This window comes from Salvelinus namaycush, chromosome 12 (assembly GCF_016432855.1).
Source record: "Salvelinus namaycush isolate Seneca chromosome 12, SaNama_1.0, whole genome shotgun sequence".
Taxonomy (NCBI): domain Eukaryota; kingdom Metazoa; phylum Chordata; class Actinopteri; order Salmoniformes; family Salmonidae; genus Salvelinus; species Salvelinus namaycush.
This window is the reverse complement of record NC_052318.1, coordinates 36,452,923-36,472,221: the sequence shown is the minus strand read 5'-3', so window position 1 is coordinate 36,472,221 and position 19,299 is coordinate 36,452,923. Positions and strand designations below refer to the sequence as shown.

Genomic DNA, 19,299 nt, shown 5'->3' with positions numbered 1-19,299 from the left:
GGTGTTGTCAAATCAATCCCGTTAACGGGATTGGGCGTGAAGGGATCACTAAGAAGTTGCGCCTGGGACAGTGGGCCGGTGCCCCGGTTAGGCGGAGTTTGCACATTTTAAACCATTCCATTGGTCCTTAAGTGAAATCTCCACCAACCCGGGGCACAAAACGAACTGGCCCATTTTATACTGAACAAAAATATAAACGCAACATGCAACAATTTCAATGTTTTTAATGACTTACCGTTCAAATAAGGAAATCGGTCAATTGAGAGAAATTCATTAGGCTGTAATGTATGGGTTTTACATGACTGGTCAGGGGCGCAGCCATGGGTGGGCCTGGGAGGGCATAGGCCCACGGCCAGGCCCAGCCAATCAGAATGAGTTTTTCCCCACACAAGGGCTTTATTACAGACAGAAATACTCCTCAGTTTCATCAGCTGTCCTGGTGGCTGGTCTCAGACGATCCCCCAGGTGAAGAAGCCGGATGTGGAGGTCCTTGGTTGGCGTGGTCTGCGGTTGTAAGGCCGGTTGTACGTACTGCCAAATTTTCTAAAACAACATTGGAGACGGCTTATTATAAAGAAACAAACATAAAATTCTCTGGCAACAGCTCTGGTGGACATTCCTGCAGTCAGCATGCCAATTGCACGCTCCCTCAAAACTTGAGACATCTGTGGCATTGTGTTGTGTGACAAAACTGCACATTTTAGAGTGTCCTTTGATTGTCAATTATCATATTGTGATGATCATGCTGTTTAATCCGCTTCTTGATATGCCACACCTGCCAGGTGGATGGATAATTTTGGCAAAGGAGAAATGCTTACTAACAGGGATGTAAACAAATTTGTGCAAAATATTTCAGAGAAACACGCTTTTTGTGCGTTTGGAAATTTCTGGGATCTTTTACTCCAGCTCATGAAACATGGGAGTTTATATACATGTTGAGTTTATATTTTTGTTCAGTGTACATTGAACTTGTGGTCCAGTGGAGGCTGCTGAGGGGAGGATGGTTCATAATAATGTCTGGAACGGAGCTAATGGAATGGCATCAAACACATGGAAACAATGTGTTTGATGTATTTGATACCATTCCACTTACTCTGCTCCAGCCATTACCACAAGCTCGTTCTCCCCAATTAAGGTGCCACCAACCTCCTGTGATCTGGTTGGCAAGCATGTAAATGGTTTGTGTCTGGAGTGCATGGTTGATGAAATGGTGAAGCACGTGCTGTTGTATTGTACGTGGAAGAAAGACAAAGATTGATAAGGGTCATTGAGGTTGGACAGGGGGGTGGGGGGTAGGAAGGGATTTGGGTGATGGGGGAGGGTTTGTTAGAAGTTAGTAGGGCTCTTTATTATTTTCTTAATAGTACAGGATTAGGTATTATTTAATTTTAATGTATGTTTTCTTTTTTTCTAAAGGCTGTAACCTGTGATTGACCACACACTCCAGTACAGTAGGTGGCGGCATGCACCTATAACGTTTGTTTTCAGGCTGCCATAGTAGAAGAAGTTGTAGCTTGAAACTAACCAATAAGGCACGCACGCTAGACCGCAGTTTGGTGGCGCTTGCATGCAACATTTTAGCTACAGTAACATTTAATATTTTCAGGTAAATTCACCATATATTGTTGAAGTCTATAATTATTTGTTTAATCATTATTAGTATCTTGTAATAAAGTTACGATATTGTAATTAGCCAGCTAGTGAATTAGTTTGACGGCTAGATTGCGTAAGGAAACGTTAGGTTCGTAACGTTAGCAGATAGCCTATTTTAAGCTAGCTAACTTTAGCCAGTACCGGTCTCTTTGCAGAGTCATAAACACACGCCTCCCTTGCGAGTAGCAAGCTATGTCTACTGTATTGCTAGTATTGAGATGCATTATGTGTAGCAAATAATGGGCTAACATGTAGCTAGATAGATTTCCAGATAGCCAGCTTGCTAACTAGCATTCTAAATTACAGAAATGGAGACGCCGCCAGGTGAGGCGCGCCAAAAGGCAGCAACATTGATATGGGTGGAACTAGCTAGTAGCGAACTTTAGTTAGCAAATGTACTTAGGTAAGTAGATGCATTCACTGGTGGGACCTCATTGTCTAGAATAGAGGAGCCACAATAAACTACTTATGGCTGTAATTTTATCCAGCGACCACCACATTTGATTGACATGACATCTGAGACTGAAATCAAACCATTGTGTTTTTGTTTTCTTTATGTAGGTGCAGAGTATGGAACCCTCAGAGCATCCAGAAACCTCTGGCTCTTTTCAGATGGCCAATGAGAATGTGCACCTAGACCTTCTATCAACACAGACTGATATGGACCTGTTTTCTGGGCATGCCGATATGGGCCTGCTGCCTGCTCAGACTGATGTAGACCTACTGTCTCCACAGAGTGATATGGACCTACAGACTGATATGGAGGTGACCTGCTCACAGGGAACAGAGGGACAAAGTGGGCAGCAGCAGAATCTTGATGAGCTGACAACCATTCTCACCCAATCTGAAAGACAGAGGCAGAAAACTCAGGACAGCCTGAGCATCCTGGGGGACCCAGACTCATTGGAACTGTCCAAAGCCCAGGTGGAGGAGTTTTACAGCCGCACAGTCCTTCCCGGGCCCTCAGACCTTCCCGGGCCCTCAGACCTTCCCGAACATTCAGGCCCAGCTACAGGCCTCAATCAGGATGAGCGGAGCGGGCAGGGCCACACAGAAGCCTTGCCAGAAATGGGCGCTGAGCCAGGGACAGACAGGCTGGAGGTCACAGAGGGAACTCAGACTGTAACTGGTACACCGATGTCGGAGACTGGAGAGGAGCGAATGGACATAGTACTAGAAGATCCCTCTGCAACTTCTCAAGATGACGTTGATCCAAATATGCCTTCTATAGTCAGCGTAGAGGGTTCACACTCTGAGGATGGTCCAGGCAAAGAGGAAGCCTTATCATTCTTTGGATTGGTGCCAAAGGTAGAAGACACAGGCACAGCAGAGAAAAAGAATGAGAGAGAACAACCAGTGAGGGGCAGTATGTCCCCACTATCATCCTGGGCCCAGCCATTGACACCAGGTGAAGGTATGTGTACTAGTAAGTAACTTTTGTTTGTAGGATCTTTCTCCTTCCTAGTACTTTATTAACTCTTGTCTCAATGTCACACACAGAAGTCTCAGTGCCACAGAAATAGTTGGAGAATTATAAAGTGAAATGTAAAACTTAATTTAGGTTACATTACATGTTTTTTAGAAATAATTTGAAATCACTACTTCAAATAGCCATCACAGTTCACATACAGCTTGCATATCTATGTCATGAACAGCCTTTAGTTACTGATGATTGTGTTTGTTTCAGCTGAGGAACAACCTGAAACTGAGGTCGCCATTGAGGATCCAAAAGTTTCTCAAAGTGGTCAAAATACTACGGTACAAAAACGACTTCCCATTCATTGCAGACATTTTCTTTAAAAGTAAGTGAATTAACCTTATTTACTCTGATTTATTGTAGGGGAGAAAGAGAGGCCGTCCTCGTCGTGGAGAAGTGAGGAAAAACATTACGTCTGATGGAGGTTAAACATCACTACTTCACAAGCTGCTTATGTTTAGTCTCAATAACTCATTATGTATGACTATTTGTCTATTTATGATTATCATGCTGCCCTAAATGCATTGTCTCCTGCTGCAGACCAGCTAACAGACAGCGACTCTGACGATACAGCTGACGATCCGAGGGACACAGACTTTGACCCTGCACGGTCAGGCCTCCGACGCTCCACCAGGGCCTCCCAAAGGAGCCAAAACACCCTGTCCCCCCGGCTCATTGCTCCCAAGCCGTCTTGCCCTGCCTCTACCCCTGGGTACACCCAGAGGTCTGGAGGACCCCCTCCACCCCGGCTGCCACCCCCTCGCCAGCCTACCAGAGTCCTCTGTGCCAATTGCAGTGGAATGCTGCAGAGCGGACAGACAGCCTACCAGCGCAGGGGTCAGCCTCAGCTCTTCTGCAGCTCCACCTGCCTTAACTCCTTTGGCAAGAAAGCCCCCAAGAAAAAGCCCTGTGCTTTCTGTAAAAGGTAAGCTTCTCAATAGATATTCAATGAATGTATTTTTAGCTTCTCTTTCCAGTAAGTACAGTGGATCCATAACCAATTCCTCATGTTTCACAGTAAAGTGTAAACCTTGTACATTGTTTTGATCTCAACAAAATGTCTCTTTTAGGGACATGGGGAATAGTAAAGACACCATGCTTGCACAGGTTGGCCAGTCACAATCCTTCCAAGAATTCTGCAACAACACTTGTCTTTCCATGTATGAGGCCCGGCTGGAGAAGGGTTCGAAACAGCCCCCCAAACCAAGTACCCCTGGCCAAAGATGCAGTGTGTGCAACCACATGCGTGAGGTACCAAAGCTTTGACCATCACATTTTGAATGATCTGCTCCCAGCCGATTGGCTTCATGTTGAACACATTAGTGGCAGGGAGTCTCAGTAAGAGGGAGCTCCAGTAGACAGTAGGATGATGATTTAACACAGGATGACTACACTTCCACAATGCCTTTGATTTGAAAATACAGTAGGCTTTTTTTGTGTGTACATTATATTGAACCATACTTTATATTGAAGCTATTTTAAAGACTGCAGCTTCTACTCTTGCAACAATTTATTGAAAAGCTGGCACCAGCCTTACCTATTCTGGTTTGTTTCCCCCCACCATCTGTTAGTCATTTGTAAATTAGTACAATAAAATGTATTCAAAATAAGTAAGCACTTTTTAATGCCAAGCGCTGCAAAACCACACAATGATGTGATTATGGTATACATTCTTTAAAGTTGCCTTTTGTGTTAGAAATACTGGTTAGAGATCTGATCTGCACGCTTCAATCCGAGCTCAGTCTATCTAGGGCGGGCCACCAACCACCTGTGTTGATGTGAAGTATTTGTCAAACCATGGGCTTTTCCCAGAAGTGACAATAAAGAATGCCTAAACACATTTCACTGTCCTCGTGTTGATAATTTCACAATTGAATACCGACTTGTATGTTTCTAACTAGATGTACTGCATGCTGTGATTATAGGGGAGGAGGGAATTCTATTATTTGTGCTGCTGTGGGTCTTTGTATGCTATGAGCATGCACCAGAATAAATCATAGCCAGCTACAAGATTTTGGTGGACTGATGTAAACACCAAGGGAAGTGATATTTTAAGTTAGATTTGATTGAAATGATCTCTGAGCCTGTCCTACATTTCTTTCCTCTCCTGCCTCAGATCAACCATGAGGTAACCATGGGCAATGTGATTCACCTCATGTGCAGTGATGCCTGTTTCAACCGTTTCCGGGCCACCAAGGGCCTGAAGACCAGCTGCTGTGACGCTTGTGGCACCTACATCAACACCTTCACCTCCCGGCCTGAGTACCTACTGCATGAGGGCCAACAGAGGAGGTTCTGTAACTCCTCCTGTCTCAGACTCTATAAGATGGTGGGTGGAGGAATGTACTTTAGGCATATTTCTACCTGAAAATGATATGGTGTTGATCTCAATGGCTGCTGTGTTGTCTTTTGATTTCAGAAAAACACTAAGGTGCTCTCGTGCCAGTGGTGTAGGACTTTGTGTAAGATCTTTGACATGCTGTCTAAAGTGGATCAGTATGGGAACACCAAACACTTCTGTTCTTTGTGCTGTATTGCTTCACATAAAGTGAAAACTTCTGGGGACACAGGTACATTCTACTCTCCTTGGCTTGTTTACACAATCAGAATGGTGTGATGTCTGCCTGAATTAGTCTTCATTATTACTAATCTGCTTCTGTTCCAGTTCCCAGTGACTCTTGCAGTTTCTGCAAAAGAAGCCCCTCTGAACCGTACTACTGTAAAGCAAATGAGACCATTTACGTCTTCTGTAGCCCTAGCTGTTGGAGCACATTTCAGGTACCCTGAATAGAGTTGAGACAAAATAACAATCTACATATGCATCATCCAGTGTTTAGTCATGTCTACTCTAAGTATGTTTTTTGCATTAAAACATGTCTGCCAGATGCTTATACAACATTTAGTTATTTTATGTGGATTTGTTTTAAACGTACATTTTTTATGCCTCAGTTGTTCAATAAAAAAAATCATTCAAAGGAGATTTTTGGTGAAGGATTCTGAAAGTGATTAAAAAAGGAACAGCTAATATTTACAGTGATGTACAGGCTTGGCCGTAGGTGCCTGTAAACAGAAAAATGCTAGTTAAAATGCACACCAAGCGGCTGCAGTGGGGCGCTCCGCCTCACTTCTGGAGCCCATTAAAATAAAAGCTCATCTTAAAGCGCTTTCATGTGGAGAAGGTCACCTTTTGAAAGCTTTCACCTTTATTCTACCTAAAAACCTATGAATTAGGGTTTGTTTTGTTCTTGCGAAACCTCTGAGCGATTCTTGAGTCTGTCTTTGATACTAGTCCTGTGATGTTGTTTTGTTTGCCTTGGCTAAAATGCTTTGCTGCTCATTTTCTTGTTTAATCCCCAATTTAACAAATATGCTCACTGCTTCTTCACAGCGCAACAGTCCCAATGGAGATCTCTACTTCAACTGTGTCTCCTGTCATAACATGTTCAATGGGAAACCAGTAATCTTAGATTGGCAGGTAATTCCTTGTACATACGTGTTTATTAATTTACTAGCCTCAACATTGTGGCAAAAATGTGTCTTACAGCTGGTTTAGTGAACACTTATTTTATCAAGACTACTCAAATAAAAAGTACATGCACCATTCTATTTCATTTGCTTTCAGGACTCAATATATCAGTTTTGCTGTAAGGAGTGCTGTGAGGACTACAAGCGCCTGAATGGTGTGGTTTCTGTGTGTGAGCACTGCAAGCAAGAGAAACCTCTGCATGAGAAGATGAAGTTCTCTGGGGTGGAGAAGGCGTTCTGCAGTGACGGTTAGGATAATGCATGCGTTTCTGTGTGCATTTTCAGATTTAATGGATTGTTGGTTTACATGGAAACACTTTCCTATGTGTCTAGGCAGAGACTTATAAGTGTTTTGTCTCCTTTTTTTATATATCTTTTTTTTTACCAAGGTTGCATACTACTATACAAGCAAGACTTTGCTAAACAACTGGGCCTGTGCTGTATAACTTGTACATACTGTTCTCAGACCTGCTCACGGGCGGTCACAGAGGAACAGGATGGCAACACGTGGGACTTCTGCAGCGAAGATTGTAAAAGCAAATACTTCCTGTGGTCCCTGAAAGTATGTCTAATCAATCACAATGCTATATAACCGGCCCTGATAAGTTTTAGATACCTGCTTGTACACGGGCTGCATTCAGTTCACTCTCACTGTACATAGTACATTTGTATGTGATATTCTAGACTTGATATAGGAATGGTAGCTTCGGAATGCAAACTGGCAGAATATGTTCATGCATGGGAAAAAATGAATCAGAAGAATATGCATGATATGCGATCAAATTGTGTGAGCAGTGTCCTCTTTTAACATGCTACGTGCTGTATGTATGGGTGTTCTGAGCCGTGTCTGTTCTTCTAGGAAGCAAAGTGCCATGCCTGCAAGCGTCAGGGGCAGCTCCTGGAGACCATCCACTGGAGGGGAGAGATCAAACACTATTGTGACGAGCCGTGCCTCCTGCTCTTCTACAGCCAACAGAACCAGCCCAACCTAGACACCAAGCAGGGCCCTGAGAGCCTGCTCAACAGTGCTACATGTACACAAATGCGCACACTATTTTTCATAAACTCAATCCATACATGGGAATGATTTTTATAAGTACACTTTGTAATTGTTTGGTGTTACAGTGAATGCCTTTGTGCAATTGTAAACATGTGTTCGTCTCTCAGTAATTGGCTATTAAAATTCTATATGTTTACTGGGCTTACAGGTAATTCCTCAGATTCTACGCCTCCCCCTGCTGCTACAAAGACAAGTGAAGTAAGTGTGCTTTTTGACTCGATGCTACGAAAGGTGGGGGGGGGAAATACCACCGAAAGATGACTAAATGCATTTAATCATGGCTTTCACCACCACACATTTTATTGTGCTTGGGGAAAAAAACGTTGCTTAATTTCAGTCAAATCTGAGCGACCGTTCCAATTCTGATATATATTTTTTAATGTTTCTGTTATTTTAGGCCACAGAAAGAGTACTGACAAGGACTGTAGCCAAGCCTGCTCCTCCCGTCACTCCACCTATCTCCCAAAGGAACAAATCCTCCATGTGTAAACCCATGATGACTACTACCGGTGTCACATGTAAACCTGAGATGAAGTCCCAGAGTTCCCAGACAGGTAATGGTTAACGTAAACCCATGTCTCTCTCTATGGGACTCACTGATTTAGTCTTATACTGTATAGTTTTATACTATTTATACAATATATCCCTATTCATATATTAAGAGCATTTTTTGTTAAATCAGGCCTACAACAATTATAATTAGCAATGGCAAAAACATAACTTCATGGTTTTCATAAATTGTTTGTCTGTTTCAGATGATTTCTTGCAGTCTCCACCTGCGATGTTGCCAGTCCCTGTGCCTGTGTTTGTTCCTGTGCCTTTGAATATGTACTGTCAATACACTCCCATAACAATGGCCCTGCCTCTGCCGGTGAGTTGGTTTTGTCTAGGTCCTGTTGAGTATTGTGCAAAATTGACTCTAGGGTTATCGTCATTCATTTAGAGTCTAGACAAGAGTAACTCTTAGTATCCACCCAAATTTGTTCGATATGGATGCCTGCACACTAGTGCTGAGCGATTTTTGAGGTCGGTTCAGTTTCTGTTTGATTATTAACATATAATCACGGGTTTCAATTATTATAATTTTAAAAACATTAAATGCACTATGCATTGTTTTTGTTGAGTGCTATAACACAATAAATAAAACAATTAAGTCCCATGATGGTAGTGACTGCCCATTACTGAGTATCACCTATTAACAATTTATTCACATTACTTTAATAAAATATTTCAGTTGTGTATATTAGTTTTATTTGATGACCTTATTTTTATATCTCATCTCTCTAGAGCTGCTGCCTATGCTGTCTGACAATCACTATTTAAGTAGTTCTTCAAAGTAAATTACTTTTATGACTGCTGAATACCAACTATCAATCACTTAGATAATGTATGTTCACGTTGAGATACCTCATGAAGCAACTGCTCTCGGGCGCCCATTCTTCTCTCTTTTACGTAGCAGGCAGAAAAGAGAAACAGACCGGCCAAGTAGGCGCGTAATGGATTATGGTCAATGTAGTTAATTACAACATTTTCTGCGCTAAACTATGCAGAATATTGGCCTGTTGGAAACTACAATTCCCTACTGCATTGCACAGTTTGGGCTTGGATCTGATTTATCTCTAGAGGAACTGTGAACAAAGCTCACGCACAAAAAATAACTAAATAGCATTCTAATAATTTAATTGAGTCGGCCAATTAGTTGTTTAAAAACCAAAAAATAAATGCAATTTCGGTTAATCGCTCAGCAATAGTGTATAGTTCTCTAGAGTGACTGCCCTATTTGTCTGCTTATTGTTTTGCTTCTTATTCTCTTAGCTCCCAGTCCCCATGTTCCTACCTGTCACACTGGATCATATCGATAAGCTTGTGGAATATATAAAAGAGCTGAAACTCCAGATCCCGTCTGATCCACTGGAGGCTGACATTCTGGCCATGGCAGACATGATAGCAGAGGAGAGTAAAGGCAAGGGCTCCTCTGATCTGTCTGGTAATGCTCCTGCACTTACTCTTCTTAGTCAACTCGCTATTGCTGTTCTATATACAATTGTAACTTTATGATTGTGTTTATCTTTAGATCTGGACAGTGAACAGAAAGCAGGCCCGTTGCTGAGGGACTACAGCTTATTTGAGTCTTCATCCCAAGATGACATCCTCTCCATGGCTGTCAATATGGATGATGTGCTGACTGAGCCAGGTCAAGACCCAGTAGATGAGCTCACCAAAGGCAGGTTCAACCTTCATGATATGAAAGGTGTAATTTGCCTTGCAGTCTGCGATGTGTAAACTTTCACTGTAATTTCACACATACTCTCAACAACGGGATGTCTGAGATATATATTTTGTCATTTAATTTGTGTTCTTTAGCTTCCCTGGACCTGAACCCCAATGTTGATTTTCTCTTTGACTGTGGGATTCCGCCACATGCTACTTCACCAGAGCAGAGCTCCAACGTCGCTGTTCAGAAGGTATAATTAAACACAGCCTCAAACAGCAGTGCATTCTGTTTGCTTTGACTGCCCCGTAGGCAGGACTTTGATTATCCTCTCCCTAATTGACAAACCTTTAGTTTTGGCAGTCTTTTATAGACCTAACTTTGACTGTAATTTTGTATTGCATTAAATAGTGTCAGAAAATAGTTGACTCTCGACTTATGTGAGAGAGACAGAGGAATCACATGGTATGCTGGAAATCTGAAAATAGCTGGCATAAACATGACAAATGACTTGGTGTCAGACTTACCAGAGACCAGAGGTCATGTTCTACATTCTTAGACAGGTGCAACAGGGTCCCAAAGGTGAAATGGTTGTTGAAAAGCAAATCTATCCCTGGCGGCAGGCAGGCAGGCATGATCCCAAACACGCGGCTCATGTAACAGTCACCAAACCTGCAAGATGGACTGCTTACCAATGGACAGTGTCTTCGGAAATTATTTGACATATTTACTGACTTACTGTTTCTTGAGTTTTGGTGGTCTCTTAGGCCAGACAACGTCTTAATGATCGTTGCAAATGTTGAAGAATTTGTTTAGTACAGTTTATTAGGGACACCACCCCGTTCACACAAATGGTTCGCTCCTACAGATAGTGAGTCACGTGGCCGTGGCTTAATTAAGTAGGCATTGAGGCATTCAGTTAGTGTTCGATTGAAAACGAGTGACCAAAGCGGCTTTGTGCGTGGTATGATCATCGGTGCCAGGCGCGCAGGTTCCAGTGTCTCAGAAAAGGCCGGCCTCCTGAGCTTTTCACGCACGGCAGTGTATAGGGTTTACCGAGAATGGCGCGCCAAACAAAAAACATCCAGTCAGTGGCGGTCCTGTGTGCGAAAACAACTTGTTGATGAGAGGTCGAAGGAGAATGGCTAGAATCGTGCAAGCTAACAGGTGGGCCACAAACAGGCAAATAACGGCGCAGTACAACAGTGGTGTGCAGAACGGCATCTCTGAACGCACAACTCGTCAATCCTTGTGATGGATGGGCTATTGCAACAGATGACAACACAGGGTTCCACTCCTATCAGCTAAAAACAAGAAACGGCGGCTCCAGTGGGCACATGATCACCAACACTGGACAATTGAGTGGAAAAACATAGCCTGGTCAGACCAATCCCATTTTCTGGTGTCATGCTGCTTACGACAAATCTGACTGCCATCAGTATGACACCAGAAAACGGGATTGGTCTGACCAGGCTATGTTTTTCCACTCAATTGTCCAGTGTTGGTGATCATGTGCCCAGGCAGGATGGGGCCCATGGACTCAAGGGTACAGGCTGGTTGTGTAATGGTATGAGGAATGTTTTCTTGGCACACATTAGGTCTCTTGATACCAATTGTTCAACGTTTCCACGCCCCAAAGAATTCAGACTGTTATGGAGGAAAATAGGTGTCTGACCCAATACTAAATGAGTGTACCTAATAAACTGGACTCTGAATGTATGTAATAATGCACTCTGAAGAAAATATAAATAACTACAGTAATTATCCCTTAACAGGTCATAGCACTGTTATGTCTAATATAGGCTTTATGTCACAGGGTCCCAAGCGTCAGGCCATGCCAGAGATGACCTTACATGATCCCCTGGACAGTCAGCCTCTTGGTGCTGGCTTGAACAGCTCCCTTGGGGTCAAAGCCTGGAGGTCATGGTCCCAAAGCAAGCACTCAGACGCTGATGACAGAAAACGTAAGACTTTTCAGCTGTAGTCTGAAAGCTGAGTTAATCGATACCTCTTAACTGGTAGATAGCTCTTTGATGGCTCTCCTATGAGTTTGATTGATCTCCTATGAATAAAATGGGCAGTAACGTTTCAATGTAATCCTGACAATGGCACCTTTTTAAATGTTTCTCCTATACAGAGAAACCATTAGACCTTCTGTTGTGTAGTCCTGAGGAACTGAACCATGGCCTGTCACAGTTTGTCCAAGACATTGTTCATCCCAGAGGACCATGCTACAAGCCTGACAGCATATTTTACCTATGTCTTGGTGTTCAACAGGTCAGTCCCAATGTTTCAGTCAGGTAGTTAATCTATGCAACTTGTCTAAGAATACCCTTATTCAAATCTTAAGTAATTACATTTTTTAGAAAAGGTGATTGTTTAGCAATGTCAATTTTGATATACATTGTGTTCAACCAACACATTTGTTCACAATTGTCTTGCCTATTTTCCAGTATCTCCTCGAAAACAACCGGATGGTGAATATATTCACAGACCAGTTATATGTCACCTTTGCCCAGGAGCTGAATAAGATTGTCAACAAATGGCTGCCATCTAACGGTGGGTTCATAATAACATTTGTATTTCTTTTTCACACATTATGTACGTGCTGTATTTGGGGTGTATGTAATGTATTTGTGTGTGTGTGGGGGATGCAGGTGGTCTCGTGTCTCGTGTCCTGGAGGAGCACCTGTGGGAATGTAAACAGCTGGGTGTGTACTCACCCTTCGTCCTGCTCAACACCCTCATGTTCTTCAACACCAAGTCCTTTGGCCTAACCACCGTGGAGCAGCACCTCCAGCTCTCCTTTGCTACAGTCACGCGCCAGGCCAAGAGGAGGTCTACACCACATGGCATGGTCAAGTCATCTAGTGTCTGCTACCACCCCAAATCACATCACAAGAGAACCAGCAAAGGTGAGAGAGTTTACAATTACAGTGTGGTTTCTGTGTATTATTTTGGTATAAGAAGCCTAGTGAATGAGAAGTGTCAGTATGCTTCGTAGCCCATTGAAAGATAGGCTAGTTGTCATTCCCAGTAACCGTTGAGACATCGAGTTCCTTTGGACCGTGACCCCAATCTGGGGGGAAGCAGGTCACCTATCTTGAGTTGTGCCACCTTTCTGCTGAATTCCAAGGGGCTGACCAGGGCTAGGGTATGGAGGTATTTTACACAAACTGCAACTAGCTCAAATGTCATTTTTGAGTACACATGTATAGTTTAGAGTTATGAGGTCCAGTTGAGTGGTAAGAATGTTGGCTTTTTTCCAAAACATCCTCAATGTACTGTACATATAATTTGGATATATTCCTGACCAATGTGTGGTAGACTCATTTGCTTTTATCTGCTGAGGAATGATATGGGATGACATTTTGTCTTAAAGTAACTCTTAGAGCCTGGGTTGTTCTTATCCTTATCACTAAAGTGTGTTTTTAAAGTGCAATTAGATGATGGGTAATTTCTGTAGGGAGAGACCACCACTCCTTAACATGGTGCTGCTGACCACAAAGAGCTTCCACTGAAGCTAAATGAGTAAAAACAGTTGAACTGTTAAAACCCTCTGTATTGCATTGGTTTCCACCAATCAAATAACATGCTGCTAATGAGTTGGACTGCCTGGAAGATAACACTGCAATGTCTGTGAAATTGGCCTGGTGCCAGTTGTTTATTTAAAACATATAGGCTAGCCTAGACCCACACCTCTATCCTCCTCAGTGTTTTTATGTTTACTGGCATGTTCTGACTGAAACATAGGTTTATTTTGAACTCGGCCCGACCATCATTCTCTGCATATCAGTGTCACTAGCTAGATTCCTCAGTGGCTTTGTAGGTCAGTTTGAAATTGATACGTTTGGCACTACTTTTGCGGTTTTATGCTGATGGACAAAATACTAATTTAAAAAAGCTTTTAGTTACATTCTGTCACCTGTTGACAGTTTGTTCTATGGGTGCTTGTCTTAAATATTACAAATATGTGAGGCAGCTGTTGATGTAGGAGAAGGATGTTGCTCTCTCCCCCCCGGTTGGTTCAGTCATACTGCTATTTTCAGTGTGTCTGACAGCTATTTATACCACAGAATGGAGTTCTTTTGAAGAGCTGCTCTCAGCATAGGAGGTGTACGATGGTATCTCAGAACACTGTGGTATGTGTCTTAGAACACTGTTTGCCAAGGGAAAACCAGGAATCTTAAAGTAGCTGTGGAGCAACTCAGTCGTGCAACATGATACTAGAGAATCTGACTGAATGTCTCTAACGTGTTTTAGATGTAACTGCACAATAAATAAAGTCCATAATAAAGTAAAGTCCATACATCAACGTTGAATATATCATGTGTGTTTCTGACAAATTCATGACATCAAAGTACCCTGGTCTTTGTAGGAAAGACCTTGTCCAGTGCAAAATAATATTCCTTTTATTAACAATTTTTATAAGTATGACAATGACATGGTTTTATAAAAAACAAAGTTATTTTCATCAGAAACCTCAACACTGATCCCCGTAACTGTCCGGCCATCCTCTTCATCAGTTTAACATAGCCCTAACTGTAACTGAAGCCAATTGTTAAACTAAAGGCCCAGGGGTCAGACAGAGAAGTGAGCCTGTACTCTGTTCTGTTCACACAGAGGTCGGCTTGGGAAAGAGGAAACGGGATGAGGCTTCTGAGCTGGAGCAACAAGAGAACCGGATGAACCCTCTCAGATGCCCCGTCAAATTCTTTGAGTTCTACCTCTCCAAATGGTAAGCAATGTGGACTGTCCAGGTATGCAAAGCAGGGTTTAAAATGCCAGTTAAAGGCCTTGGACTGTCCCTGGCTGTCAAAGATTTGGAATTTGTTTGATTCATTGACTCCAATGTTCCCCCAAGCTGCGGGTGGCCGCGCACCACCTCCAGGACTGCCGTGCAGAAGAAATGAGACTGTGATTGAATCAACATTATATGCAACAAACCCCAAAAATCTAATTTTGCAAGATTGAGTCTGACTTTGTTGTAGGCAGAGCCAGAGCGCAAAGGAGTAAAATTATATTGCGGGTTAGCCCACGAGTGTTTTTTCAATAACCCGGGAGTGAATGCGCTTTTTAGATCAGAGCACAGAGCTGTGTATGTGCGCATTTGTTGATATTATTTGCAAGTTAGCGAGTTATTAGCCCAGTTCTAGATAAGTATAGGTCAGCGCAAAACGTGTAGGCTTAGGCTATACTTCAAGCTGTCTTTGAAAAACCAGTCAGGTCAAAAAGCTTGTCATAATTAGTGACAGTGTTTTATTTTGAGACAGGCTTGAATATGCAAATAAGCCATTTGTCTAATTCTCTGTATGGTAGTAATAATGAATTGTATTTTGTAAAGTGGTTTCTTGCATCATACTATGCAGTTTAGTCACCTATTTGGCCCATGGTGTTACAGACCAAGTCAAAAATCAGTAATGTCAAGCCCTTCATAATATACTCTTTTGTCTCATGCAATGTATGCCTGCATTGAACATCACATATAGGCTACTATATTGTAGAAATCAAAAGCTATTTCCATGTGAAAATATGGGATCTGTGCCATTGGTTTTGTTAGTAGGCCTACATTATGATCAAATAGCCACAATAGCCTATTGGCTACTGTAAGTGGTACAGCCTCAGTTTTTATTTGACCTTCTTTTCAATGACGACCTGGGAACAGTGCCGTGTTCAGGGGCAGAACGACAGATTTTTACCTTGTCAGCTTGGGGATTCGATCTTGCAACCTTCCGGTTACTAGTCCAACGCTCTAACCACTAGGCTACCTGCCGCCTCAGTGTTCACTGTAAACGTGCCGGAAGTTGCACAAAATTCTCACAACATTCAAGTTTCCGCTCACAAGACCTAAAATTTGCTCGGTGCCCCAAAACGTTAGAGGTAACATTGATTGGAATGAATAAATAAAACAGTACAGTTTTCTTTTTTAGATTCACATATGGTGTCTGTCTTTGTGTTCTTACAGCTCTGATGGTGTGCGGAGCAGCTGCAGTGCATTCTACCTGCAGCCGGAGGGCACATGTATGGCCGAGAGTTCTCGCTGGTACTCTGACATCCCCATGGACAAGGGCAGGCTGGGAATTATGCTCAACAGGATCCTGGCTGTCAAGGATGTCTATGATGAGCACCCAGCACAGGAAGACATGGACTGACAGCCGCACTGATAGATTGCACAACAAGTTTATATAGTGTACATTGCTGACATGGAAGCCGCTAGCACAAGGGATGACAAGCATAACTACAATGCATTTTTGTTCCATGTTTTTTTTCTATATCACCCCTACACAAATAGTTCAGTGAGCATTTCCCCCCATAGAATTACCATTATACACTGAGTGCGCAAAACATTAGGAACAACTTCCTAATATTGAGTTGCACCCGTCCCCCCACCTTTGTCCCCAGAACCGCCTCAAATTGCCTGGGCATGGACTGCAAGGTGTCGAAAGCGTTCCACAGGGATGCTGGCCCATGTTGACTCCAATGCTTCCCACAGTTGTGTCAAGTTGGCTGGATGTCTTTGGCTGGTGAACCATTCTTGGTACACACGGGAAACTGTTGAGTGTGAAAAATACAGCAGCGTTGCAGTTCTTGACACTCTCAAACCGGTTGGCCTGGCACGTGCTACCATAACCTGTTCTAAGGCACTTCAATCTTTTGTCTTGCCCATTCACCACCAGAATGGCACTGTCTCAAGGCTTACAAACCCTTCTTTAACCTGTCTCCTCCCCTTCATCTACACTGATTGAAGTGGATTTTACAGGTGAAATCTATATGGGATCATAGCTCCTGGTCAGTCTATTTTATGGAAAGAACAGGTGTTCCTAATGTTTTGTACAATTAGTGTATGTACAGAAACTTAATAGCACTGTAGTATACCACCATCAGTTCAGGTAATCTATTTTGAATGCTCAAGTACATTGGGCACTGTCAACGACAACTAGTTGAGACTTCGTGTCTGTTCGTATTGAAACTCATACATTTGTTTTTTTATGAAGTGTACAGAACAGCTGTATTATAGAAGTACTTTAGTTCACAAATCCATTTAATTGACACTGCATTTCACACCCTACGCCAGCCTCACTGGAGTTTATTTCATTAAAAAGCTTAATGTTCAGATAGTGATGATATTTACGTGTTCGTTATTTAGCAGGCGCTCTTATCTAGAGTGGCTTTACAGTAGTGAGTACATACGTTCGTCTTACTTTTTTTGTACTGGTCCCCGGTGGGAATCGAACCCACAACCTTGGTGTTGCAAGCGTCATATTCTACCAACTGAGCCACACAGGACCCTATATAAGCAATCATTTTCAACTTAAACACTTTAAATCTGTGTTTACCATGTGGCCAGTGAGGGGAAAACCATTTATTGCTGCCAGATGTTCACATGTACAGTATTGAGAAGCTCATAGTAATGGCAGACTTTTTACTTCATAGCTAATGTGTATACACTACATGTCCAAAAGTATGTGAATACCCCTTCAAATTTGAGGATTGGGCTATTTCAGCCATACTCGTTGCTGACCGGTGTATAAAATTGAGCACACAGCCATGCAATCTCCATAGACAAACATTGACTGTAGAATGGCCTTACCGAAGAGCTCAGTGACTTTCAACATGACACTGTCATAGGATGCCAGCTTTCCATCAAGTCAGTTTGTCAAATTTATGCCCTGCTAGAGGTCAACTGTAAGTGCTGTTATTGTGAAGTGAAAACATCTAGGCGCAGGCAACGACTCAGCCGCGAAGTGGTAGGCCACACAAGCTCACAGAACAGGACCACCAAGTGCTGAAGCATGTAAAAAATTGTTGACATGTAGTGTATATTGCCCCTCATTTAATAATTTATTATTGTAACAATCATAACCATTCATTAAACAAAATAAGCTTAACATCGTGATAGAGTAGTTTTTTATTTACTTCATTTTAATCCTGCTTAGATTGTTTTTAATTGACAAAATAGTATGTTTTAATGCATTTTCAGTCCTGAATGTCTTGAGAAAAGTTGAATATGTACTATAATGTTTATTTTCTGTCTTTTTCTAATTAAAGGATGCATATAGAATTTGTACAAGACATTCTCAATTCTATCATAAAAATACAGTTCATTATTCATGGTTGTAAAATCAATGAAATGCGTTCTGTATCTTAGACACATGTAAACTCTTTCTGGTATGTGGTCTGCCAAAGGATTACGCAGTGATATGAAACAGACAAGCATTTGCTTTGTCATTATTTCCAGTCAGAATAATCTGCATATTAAGGGTTCATAAAACAACTTGCCTTGAACACTTTGAAATATTATACTCTACATGGTAAATGTTTGGGAGATGGTGGGAGAGAAACCTCCAACTGTTGCTATTTTTATGCCCTAATTAATTAATGAAGCTTTGGAGTTCGTTTGGCCTCTCTGCATGCAGACTCCCTGGCAAACCTCTCCAGATAGAGATATGGCACTTGTCCAGGGAGTACCCTTTACCTCGTACTTGGGACTTGTCTGCTGGCCACGGGATTGCTCTGTACAGTAACGTAACTACTAACATGGGCCCACCTCTGCTTGTAGCACTGCACATCGGACACAGCATTGAGTCAATGCCTCAAACATCTGATGTTTTTCAGTTGGAGAAGTTCTGTTTTCAGGAGTAAAATGTTTAATGTGAATGAACTACTTCGAACAAGTAAACAAAATGAGCCTAAGCGTCTACAAAAGGTTTTTGTTAACTGGACCCTGACAAATGTGATTTTATCCTGCTTTAAGTCTTTGTTTTCACCCCTCAAATGTTATCTTTAAAATGTTTCTTATTCATGTCAAATCTGGTGTACATTTTTATTTATTTTTTAGATAAGGCAGACATGACTCCATTCTTGTAGAGAATGTCACGAGAGGAGAAAAGATGATCTTCCATATTGTTCCTTCCCTAACCTTGCTCTCCTGATACAATGTTTCCTATGAAATGCACATTGTCTACTTTGGTACAGGGTGATGTTTAGGGTGTGGAAATGGGCTAATGCTGTGTTTTGACTGATACCTGTGTTGTGTAAAACCCTGGTTTTATACTTGGGAAATTGTCCAAAAAATTCCAATACATATGCTGATGTGCTATCATGTGTGCAATGATGTCAGAAGGGGGAAAACAGGGTTTGTTTGCAGTAACTTCTTTGTTTTAATATCGCAAACAGCCGTGGCAGTTTCACCATTAAGAATTCCAGCTTTAATGCATCTCCGACAGTCCCGCTCTGGTCTGGCCCCAAGTCAGATTAGGTCCAAGGCCCAATACTTTTTTCCCGCCACCTCAGGTGGAAACACAAAAGTTTAGATCTGTAGGCCAAGCCACTGTATAAAACCCTGTGGTGGAAATAAGCCATAACTGTCCC

At 42.2% G+C, this 19,299-nt stretch overlaps 1 protein-coding gene across 1 annotated transcript; it reads left to right on the top strand.

Annotated features, from left to right (window-relative positions):
- Positions 1-1,532: 1,532 nt before the first annotated feature.
- Positions 1,533-17,049, top strand: LOC120057181 (zinc finger MYM-type protein 3-like). The gene is made up of 25 exons (XM_039005659.1): positions 1,533-1,606; positions 2,215-3,067; positions 3,341-3,411; positions 3,494-3,554; positions 3,671-4,055; positions 4,201-4,381; positions 5,247-5,459; positions 5,550-5,700; positions 5,796-5,908; positions 6,519-6,605; positions 6,753-6,903; positions 7,045-7,217; positions 7,515-7,689; positions 7,864-7,913; positions 8,113-8,269; positions 8,471-8,586; positions 9,531-9,702; positions 9,790-9,939; positions 10,080-10,180; positions 11,744-11,891; positions 12,065-12,204; positions 12,381-12,486; positions 12,585-12,842; positions 14,551-14,665; positions 15,893-17,049. Exons 2-25 carry the CDS (start codon positions 2,224-2,226, stop codon positions 16,077-16,079), a joined length of 4,305 nt encoding a protein of 1,434 aa, XP_038861587.1. The 5' UTR covers positions 1,533-1,606; positions 2,215-2,223; the 3' UTR covers positions 16,080-17,049.
- The last annotated feature ends 2,250 nt before the right edge of the window (positions 17,050-19,299 follow it).